Source organism: Thamnophis elegans, chromosome 4, assembly GCF_009769535.1.
Source record: "Thamnophis elegans isolate rThaEle1 chromosome 4, rThaEle1.pri, whole genome shotgun sequence".
Lineage (NCBI taxonomy): Eukaryota > Metazoa > Chordata > Lepidosauria > Squamata > Colubridae > Thamnophis > Thamnophis elegans.
In genome coordinates, this window is record NC_045544.1 from 129,914,504 (window position 1) to 129,924,284 (window position 9,781).

General features: G+C 47.3%; 1 protein-coding gene across 1 annotated transcript in view; it reads left to right on the forward strand.

Annotated features, from left to right (window-relative positions):
- CCDC92B (coiled-coil domain containing 92B) overlaps nucleotides 1–9,187 on the forward strand; it is a 33,931-nt gene extending 24,744 nt beyond the window's left edge. The window contains exon 3 of the mRNA XM_032216121.1: nucleotides 8,433–9,187. Within this exon, the coding sequence (XP_032072012.1) occupies nucleotides 8,433–9,187 (755 nt within the window). The remainder of the gene's footprint in view (nucleotides 1–8,432) is intronic.
- Nucleotides 9,188–9,781: the final 594 nt, after the last annotated feature.

Below are 9,781 nucleotides of genomic sequence, written 5' to 3' on the forward strand. Positions count from 1 at the left end.
CCACCCGAAAGCGGCCACGTGGCCTACTCGAGGCCGCGGCTTTCGCAAGCAAGGCCGCCGCCCCCACCACCCGGAGGCAGCCACGTGGCCTACGCGACGCCGCGGCTTTCACGAGGGAAGGCCTGGAGGCCTTCCCTGGCGAAACCTAGGCCGCTACCGTTGCCACCCCTATCCCCCCCCCAGCTTCCTACTGCCGCTACCACCGCTGCCGTCGCCACCGCCCACCCGAAGTCCCGTCGCTAGCGTCCCGAGTCTTGCCGCCAGGGCTTGGTTGCTTACCTGTGGGGAAAGCAGCAAGCTCCTGGAAGGCGAAGGGAAGGCGTGAAGCGCGAAACGAGGCGTCTCGGCAACAAACAAACCCTTTGGAAAAGACTCTTTGAGAGAAAGATTCTTTTCAAAAGAGGAATGTTAGCCGTTGGCGCCACACTTTTAAACGAAGCCAGCCCGCTCACTGATTGGCTGGACTCCAGCCAAACAGTGAACGGCAGGCTGCGCTTAGTCCAGACGGGCGGGGGAGCGCGCGACTGGGCCCAGGACCGGTACCGGCGTTCCCGGAAGTTCCTTACTTCCGGGTTCACCGACGAACCGGATCGTGCGATCCGGTGCGAACCGGTAGGAACCCAGCCCTGAAGCCAACCCCAAAGTTCAGGGAGCACCAAGGATGCCACATTGAGAGTTTCCAATCATCTATTAAATGCAGTTGGGGTAATTTTAATTGTATTTAACTTCTGGCTCTTTTTCTGTGGCTGTATGTCCTCCAAAGTCACATTTGTCTGAGCTGATTCGCCATATAAATGCCATATGTAAATAAATAAATCATTTTTATTATTCTTCAAAGGAAGAATAAATATTTTGACTCAAGCCGTACAGCATTCATAAGCAGCGCCCTAAAACTTATCTTCCTGTCCAAAGAAAAACAAACAAAATTAAGTTTTTGTTAACAGCGCATTTATTTATTCATTTGTAGATTCATTTGCAAGATTTATAGCAATAGCAATAGCAGTTAGACTTATATACCGCTTCATAGGGCTTTCAGCCCTCTCTAAGTGGTTTACAGAGTCAGCATATCGCCCCCACAGTCTGGGTCCTCATTTCACCCACCTCGGAAGGATGGAAGGCTGAGTCAACCTTGAGTCGGTGAGATTTGAGCCGCCGAACTGCAGCTTAGCAGTCAGCTGAAGTGACTGCAGTACTGCACTCTAACCACTGCGCCACCTCAGCTGGTTGGGATTATAAAGTGTTCAATCCCTTAATGGGTCTGGAGAGCTCACAGTACAATAGAAACATCCATTCAGGCAGACCCAAAATCATAACAGACATAATATAGAAGTTAAATAAGTAATTTTAAACTGAAGGAAGAAGGAAACTTGGTCAGTTTACAATGGTCATTTGTTTCAAAATAAATACAAATAGTCCTTAACATACAACAGTTCATTTTGTGAGCATTCAAAGTTACAACGGCAGAGAAAAAAGTGACATGGCCAATTTTCAGACTTACGACCCTTGGTCACATGATCAAAATTCAGAAGCTTAGCAACTGACTCATATTTACGATGGTTGCAGTGTCCTGGGGTCATGCGATCCCCTTTTACAACCTTCAGACAAGCAAAGTCAATGGGGAAGCCAGATTCATTTAATAACCATGTTACTAACTTAACAACTGCAGTGATTCACGTTACGCATGTGGCAAGAAAGGTTGTAAAATGGGACAAAATTTGTTTAACAAATGTTTCACCTAGCCACAGAAATTTGGGGCTCAATTGTGGTCGTAAGCCAAGGACTACCTGTACTTAAGGTATTGTATGTATGCATGAGCTGCAGTGGCGCAGTGATGGGAATGCAGTACTTCTGCTGACTGCCGGCTGACTGCAATTTGGCAGTTCGAATCCCACCAGGCTCAAGGTTGACTCAGCCTTCCATCCTTCCAGGGTCGGTAAAATGAGGACCCAGATTGTTGCGGGCAATAGGCTGACTCTGTAAACCACATAGAGAGGGCTGTAAAGCACTGTGAAGCAGTATATACGTTAAGTGGTATTGCTATTGCTATTCAAGGGCTAAACACAAAAACACTTCGCAATTCCAGAGAGGGAAGGGACCTTGGATTCCTCTAGTCCAACCCCCTGCCTAGGCAGGAAACCCTGTACCGTTTCAGACAAATGGCTATCCAACATCTTGTTGAAGACTTCCAGTGTTGGGGCATTCACAACTTCTAGAGTCAAGTTGTTCCACTGATTCATTGTTCTAACTGTCAGGAAATTTCTCCTTAGTTCTAAGTTGCTTCTCTCCTTGATTAGTTTCCACCCATTGCTTCTTGTCCTACCCTCAGGAGCTTTGGAGAATAGCTTGACTCCCTCTTCTTTGTGGCAGATATTGGAAAGTCTATGCTTGAGGTTACCTACACATTAAAGCAAGGAATTTCTCTTCCAGGTAGAGATATCCCAAATCTATCAGGCAAAGCTGCAATCAAACCATGCGCACACACACACACACACACACACACACACACACACACGTACATATACACACACACACACACCATAGTTGTTCTGCACAGCTCCAATGTCACTGCCAGATGCAGGAAGATTCTTAATTGTAAACCTCTTTTTGAAGGTGGGCAACCATCCAGAACATCCGTCCGTCTATCTGTCTGTCTGTCTCTGTCTCTCTCTCTCCCTCTCCCTCTCTCTCTCTCTTTCTCTCTCTCTCTTGCTCTCCCAACAAACAGGGAGCAGCTCGGAGCAAAAAACTAAAACTGAATCCCATTTCCTGTTACATTTGCATTATCTTCAAATTACATTTCACGAAATGGTAAGCCCTCCAGTCATGTAGTCAGTCATTTTTTTTCCCCTCCTGGGTCACAAAAAATTAGGAACCACGCCCAATGCATCAGAAGATCATTAACAGGTTAACCGAGTTGGAAGGGACCTTGCGGGTCATTTAGTCCAACCCCCTGCCCAAGCAGGAGACCCTTCATTTGCCTCTACCTAGGATCGAACTCACAACCTCCTGATTGTGAGGCGAGAGCTCCACTTCTAGGACCAAGCTTGGCAACTTTAAGACATGTGGATTTCAGCTTTAAGATGTGTGGACTTCAACTCCCAGAATTCCCCAACCAGCAAGTTGGCTGGGGAATTCTGGGAATTGAAGTCCACGCATCTTAAAAGTTGCTAAAATTGAGAAACACTGCTCTGCACATTCCTGTATTGTGGTATTTCTGTTTTCTGTTGTAAGAACTAGAAATCAAATGAGAGATCAAAGCTAATAAACTCGGGAGGAGGGGATCTGAACGATGGGGCCTCGAGGTTTCGACTGCACTCCGCAAAGCCGTGGTTTTATTTGGGCATGCAAGGTTACACCCGCAGCCTCGGGGCAAAAAGGCGAGGCTGTTAGTGCAGCAAAGGAAGTGTGGAGAGCATCAGATGAATGGAATGCTGATGGAAGACAGTCTCTGCAAGAGAAATGGCAGCATCCCAAGGCAGCTACCTCTGGCCACGCCTGGGAGAACACGCCTGGGTCATAAAAACATATCCAGCTGCTATCTTCAGCTTCTCTTTTTAGCTTCTTGGGTCAGAGCAGGAGAGAATAACAGAGTGGAAAGGGACCTTGGAGCAGGGTTGGGTTCTGGCAACCGCTACAGCTGGGTCGCTCGTGGTCATGCGCATGTGTACTTGATGCACGCTGTGCGCGCATGCACAGTACTATGAAAATGTTTCTGCACATGTGCAGAAGCCAAAAACAAGATGGCGCCACGCACGGCACCGCCAAGAGAACCGGTTCCAGTGACCCAGGCCACGCAGCCACTACCGGTTCAGCCGAACCACTCCGAACCGGTAGGAACCCACCACTGCCTTGGAAGTCTTCAAATTCAATCCCCTGTTCAAGCAGGAGACCCTATACCATTCCAGACAAGTGGCTGTCCAGTCTCTTCTTGAAAGCCTCCAGTGTTGGAGGCACCCACAACTTCTGAAGGCAAGTGTTGGAAGAAATATTCAGGTCCAGTTCCAACCCGGGAGAAAGGTACTGGAGACAAAATGGGGGCTGGAGGCTGATTGGAAAGAGGGTCCATTTATTGATGAAGCAGAAGCTCATGGATCATTCTGGGCAGGTGACTACATGGAGTTGAGAGTGGGGGGGTACTTATACCTTCTCTTGGGCTTTGCAATTGAGCTTCCTGTTCCTGTGCAAGAACATGTATTCTGTTGGTTGTTGTCAGACTCCCATGGGGCCATGTAGGGATTACGTGGGGTCACAGCTGGCTCTGTAGGTTGTCTGAGCTCCCAGGTTTGGTTGACGTTTGCTGGGGGTGATGCAATGAAGGAAAGACCCTTAGGAGATTGTGCAATGTAGTGAGCTCTGTTTCTTCTGCTAAATGGTAGTGGGCAAATCCTATTATGTCTTGAAAGATAATCCCATCATCCTGCAGCTGAAGGTTTTCTGTTTTGTAGATAGGCTGGCCCAGTCTTTCTTAATGGGCACAAAATATCTGCCGGGGCCAGGGAGCTGAACCTCTGCGTTTCTGTCTCCCTTAAGATTTCTATTTTAGGGGAAATATTTTATCCTGCCTTTTCAATATTCCTCAAAATATTTCATTCTTCCAGGAGGGACGGTGGCTTCCCCTACAAGCCATTCCACCCACAACCTCTGAAGGCCAGCCATTGGTTAATTGTTCTCACTCTTGGGAAGTTTCTCCTTAGTTCCAGGTTGCTGACTTCCAGAAGTGGTAGAAATTGGACTATAGATTGCCATCTCAAGTGTCTGATCCTTGAGATGCCATTCTTCAAGCTCCTGTACCTGGTTCAATGGCAGTAATTGTGAGAAGGATCTTGGAGATCTAGTGGACAACTGCTTAAATGTGAGCCAGCAGTGTGCCGCAGCTGCCAGAAAAGCCAAGACAGTTCTAGGTTGCCTCCACAGAGGTATAGAATTGAATGAAGGCAGATATATGTTTCCCAGAATCTAATCTGGGTCGGTCACCAGGACCAAACTTCTCTCTCTCCAGAATGTGTGTGCAGAGGTGTGGATAGAATCAGGGGTGGGTTCCGGTTGCTGCTTTTGCTGGCACGCTGCACGGACACGCAATTCTAAAAAAAATGATTCTGTGCATGCGCAGAAGCAAAAAACAAGATGGTGGCGGCTATGGTATCACCGAGAGAATCGGTTCGGGGGTGTGGCAGGCCGAGTTACTACCTACTCAGCCGAATCAGTCCGAACCTATAGGAATCCACCTCTGGATAGAATCCACATCACATGAAGTGTTGCTACTACTTTATAAAGCCTTGGTAAGGCCACATTTGGAATACTGCGTCCAGTTTTGGTTACCACTATATAAAAAATGATGTTGAGACACTAGAAAAAGAGTGCAGAGAAGAGCAATAGAGATGATTACCGTATTTTTCAGAGTATAAGACGTACCTGTTTCCCCCAAAAAAGAGGCTGAAAATCTGGGTGCATCTTATACATTGAATACAGCATTTTTTGCCTCCCGAAATCCCGCCCCCTTCACCAAAATTGCCGTGCATAGTCTTTAGGAGGCTTACAGAGAGCTCCTGGGGGCTGGGGAGGGTGGAAATGAGCAGAAAAAAGGCCATTTTTTCTCAATTCCCCCTCCCCAGCCCCCAGGAGCACTCTACAAGCATCCTAAGGGCTATTCATGCCCCCCTTTTTTTAAAAAAAAGCAGCCTGTTTTTGCAAAAAAATGGGTCATTTTGGGGGTGTTTGCAGAGTGAAGAAACTTTTTTTTAAAATTTGCCTCTTCAAAACTTTGGTGCGTCTTATACTCCAAAAAATAGGATAAATAACTTGAAACTAAAACATATGAAGACTGGTTGCAGGAACTGGGTATGTCTAGTTTAATGAAAAGGAGGACTAGGTGTGTCATGATAGCAGTGTTCCAATATTGGGGGGGGGGGCGGGGGTGCCACAAAGAAAAGGGAGTCAACCTATTCTTCAAAGTATCTGAAGGCAGAATAAGAAGCAATGGATGGAAACTATATAGGAGAGGACCAACCTAGAAATAATTTCCTGACCGTGAGAACAATTTAGCTTGCTTCCAGATGTCGTGGGTGCTTGTACTCTGGATGTTTTTAAGAAGAGATTGGACAACCATTTGTCTGATATGTTTTAGGGTTTCCTGCTTGAGCAGGGGGTTAGACTAGAAGACCTCCAAGGTCCCTTCCAACTCTTGTTATTTTGTCACGGTATCTTGGGCCTATGATGACAGAATGACTCAGCATTGCTTCAAGTTCCTAAATTGGGCCTGGTAGGCTGAAAAAGAAAGGAGAATAAAGGATGAATCAGCATCTTGATTCTTTTGCTGACATCTTTAGAAATGGCTGACTCACTGGACAAGCCTTCCCTTGGGAAGAGTTTTTATCTTCCACCCTTAACAGCTCTGTGGTTTCTTAACCTACATCGTTTCTTCGGGCCTTGCTTGCCTGTTTTATTCTGACACAGTGAAAGGTGCCTTTGTACCAGAGGTGGTTTTCAGCAGTTTCTGACCAATTCTGGAGAACCGGTAGCGGAAATTTTGAGTAGTTCGGAGAAGCGGTAAATACCACCTCTGGCTGGCCCCGCCCATATCTATTCTCTGCCTCCCGAGTCCCAGCTGGAGGAAATGGGGATTTTGCAGTGTCCTTCCCCTGTCACGCCCACCAAGACATGCCACAACCACCAAGCGACACCCACAGAACCTGTAGTAAAAAAAAATTGAATCCCACCATTGCTTTGTACAATTGTTGAAATCATTCATGTATGGGTCCCTACTTCATAAGGGAAGAAATGATGTCATTATGCGGTTGGGTGAACAAGAACATGTTAAGAAAGGAAGAAGGGAGGTTACCATTTGGGCAAGTTTGAGCAAAGGTAAATTCTGAGGCATGGGTATAAATGCAGAAATGTGACCCGTGGATTAGAAAGCCTTTTCTAAAAAAATGAAAAAAATGGTAGCATGATAGATCTCTACCTAGCTCTTGGAACTGTTATCTGCAGTCAGGACATGTTCCAGCTTAACTTTTATATTATACATGAAACAGTTTTTCTGGGGGCTCCAACTTTGGGAACTTTATGACTTGTGGACTTCAGCTCCCAGAATTTTCCAGCCAGCCATGTTAGCTGAGGAATTCTGGGAGTCAAAGTCCATTAGTCATAAAATGGCCAATGTTGGAGAACCCTGCTTTAAATGTTTCAGAATTAAGAGGGAGACTCTACTTCTAAATAGGCTTAACAGAACTTCTAAATACGTTTTTTTGAAGGAGAGGGGAAAAAATGGAGGACTACCAACAACACTGTGGTACAAACAGGAGAAATGCATCAAGGAGCTATTTTAAAAGGTTGAGTTTTGATCATATGATTCTTTTAAAAATCAGGTAGTCCTGAGCACAACAGAGGACAACATTTCTGTCGCTAAGCAAGACAGTTGTTAAGCAAAAAGCTGCGGTTGTAAAATTAGTAAACACAGTGTGGTTTGCTTTATTATATTTATATGCCGCCCTTCTCCCAAGGACTCAGGGCGCCGTACAACAGTAAAAGAAACACATAATATCCCAAACAAACCCAATTAGAATTAACAATAACATTTTTAAAAAAATCGAATTAAAATTAACAATGATCAATAATTAATTTTGTTTTGTTCAGGCCAGGCTGGCTTGCTGCAAAAGCCAACTTTTTAGGGCGCGTCGGAAGGACCAGAGGTCGGGGATTATGCGAAGCTCCGGGGGCAGCTCATTCCAGAGGGAAGGCGCTCCTATAGAGAAGGGTCTCCCCCTGGGGGTCGCTAGCCGACACTGTCTGGCCGACGGCACCCTGAGGAGGCCAACTCTGTGGGATCGCAGTGGACGGTGGGAGGCTACCGGTGGCAGTAGGTGGTCTCGCAGGTATCCTGGCCCTAAGCCATGGAGCGCTTTAAAGGTCATAATTAGTACCTTGAATCGCACCCGGAAGACAACCGGCAACCAGTGCAGGCCGCCTAAAAGGGGTGTAACATGGGAGCACATAGGTGCCCCCATGATAACCTGCGCAGCCGCATTCTGGACCAGTTGAAGCCTCCGGGTGCTCTTCAAGGGTAGCCCCAGTAGTTAAGTGACTTTGGCTTCCCCTATGACTTTGCTTGTCAGAAAGTCGTAAAAGGTGATCACGTGTCCCCGGAACACTGCAACCCATCATAAGTACATGCCAGTTGCCAAGCATCTGAATTTTGATCACAGGGACCACAAGGATTCTGCGACAGTCGTATGAAAAATGTCAAAGTCATAAATCACTTTTTTCAGTGCCGTTGTCACTGAATGGTCACTAAACGAATGGTCGTAAGTCCAGGGCTATCTGTACTCAGTGTTAGAGATTGTCAGTCCTTACCTGAGACCCTATTCGGTGAACGCTGGTGGTGAATTTTGAACTCAAATCTGTTCTTTTGTCTTTTCGTTTGTCTCTTGCATTAGACGTCATAGACCAGGAACTGGAAGAAAAGTGCAAAATCATGGAAGCCCGGTTGAAAGAGAAAGAGAAGAACAATTTGGAATTGCACAAGGAGCTGAGGCATAAAGAGAGCTTGGTGGCCGCCCTCCGATCCAACCTGAGGAACAAAGAAAGGAAGTTCTTGGAAGAGCTCAAGAGGCGAAGCCACCGAGTGACCGTCCTCAACACGGAGCTGCAGAAACAGACCGAGGCGGCCGCTTACCTCTCCTTCCAGCTTCATTCAACCAAACAGAAACTTCACGGTACCCGTCAGAAAAGCACCGACCTGCCCGAGAGACCCCCAGACAAACCCTCCGTCCCCCAACCCAGCGCTGAGACCAGGCCCAAAAAAAGGACTCAGAAGTCTCACACCCGTCGGCAGGCAAGCACCGCTTTCCAATGCAAAGGCGCCTTCAAGGACATTGTGGCTCGCGAGCGGCTCAGCAGTTTAGAAGACCTCGAACCCATGCCCGACCCGGCTCTTTTTTTGTACACCACACGGCCCCGGCCTCCGTCCCGTCGTCACAAAACAGAGCATAGCACATCGGATTTGTCCTCCAAGGAAGGCCCCGAGCAGGGCAACCGGAAGAGCAGTTGGAAAAAATCTTTTCCGCAGCTCGCCGAAGAACCTGCCGGAGCCGCAAATAACATCAGGACTTTGGCTCACCGCCGGCCACCATCTTCCAAAAGGGAAGCGCAGAAGCAAAAGAGCGCCAGCGCTCACCCCGCAAAAGACTGAAGGGCCGGAGAGAAAGTTGTGGCACCCTTTTTGAAGTAGTTTGTCTACAGGAGCCGACCCCGTCTTGAGCACACACCTGTCCATCAAGAGCTACGGGGCAGGGAATGCTCCACTCCTAAAGCCATCATCTTGGACTGTTACCTTTGCTTCAAAGACCAACGAGCTTGTAGCTGTGCATCCCCTGGGAATGGCGTCAGTCAGGAGTGGTCTGACCCAACCCCAGGAGGGCCCAGGAGTTATTGGCTGTAGTTACGATAAGCGACCTTGCTCCCTCATTTGGCGGAAAAGGGTTCCGAAAAGAGGACGTCACGTTTTTGTGCCTTGCTTGCTCGTTGTGTTTTTCGTTTTCGTTTTTATTTTTTAACTCCGATGGAAGCTTTGCCCTCAGCATTCGGGTATCTGCCTTTCATCAACAGGAACGAGTGTCGGGTTGCCCCCTAAGCCCAATGGGTCCCTTCTCTGTTGGGTGTGGCTTGGTTTAATTTGATATTCCTATGCGCAGAATACCAACCATTGCGGGAGAAAATGGCCAGGAAGGGTGAATGTGAGTGTCTGGAGGAGGAAAAAAGATGGCTTTTTCTAATGAGGTTGATT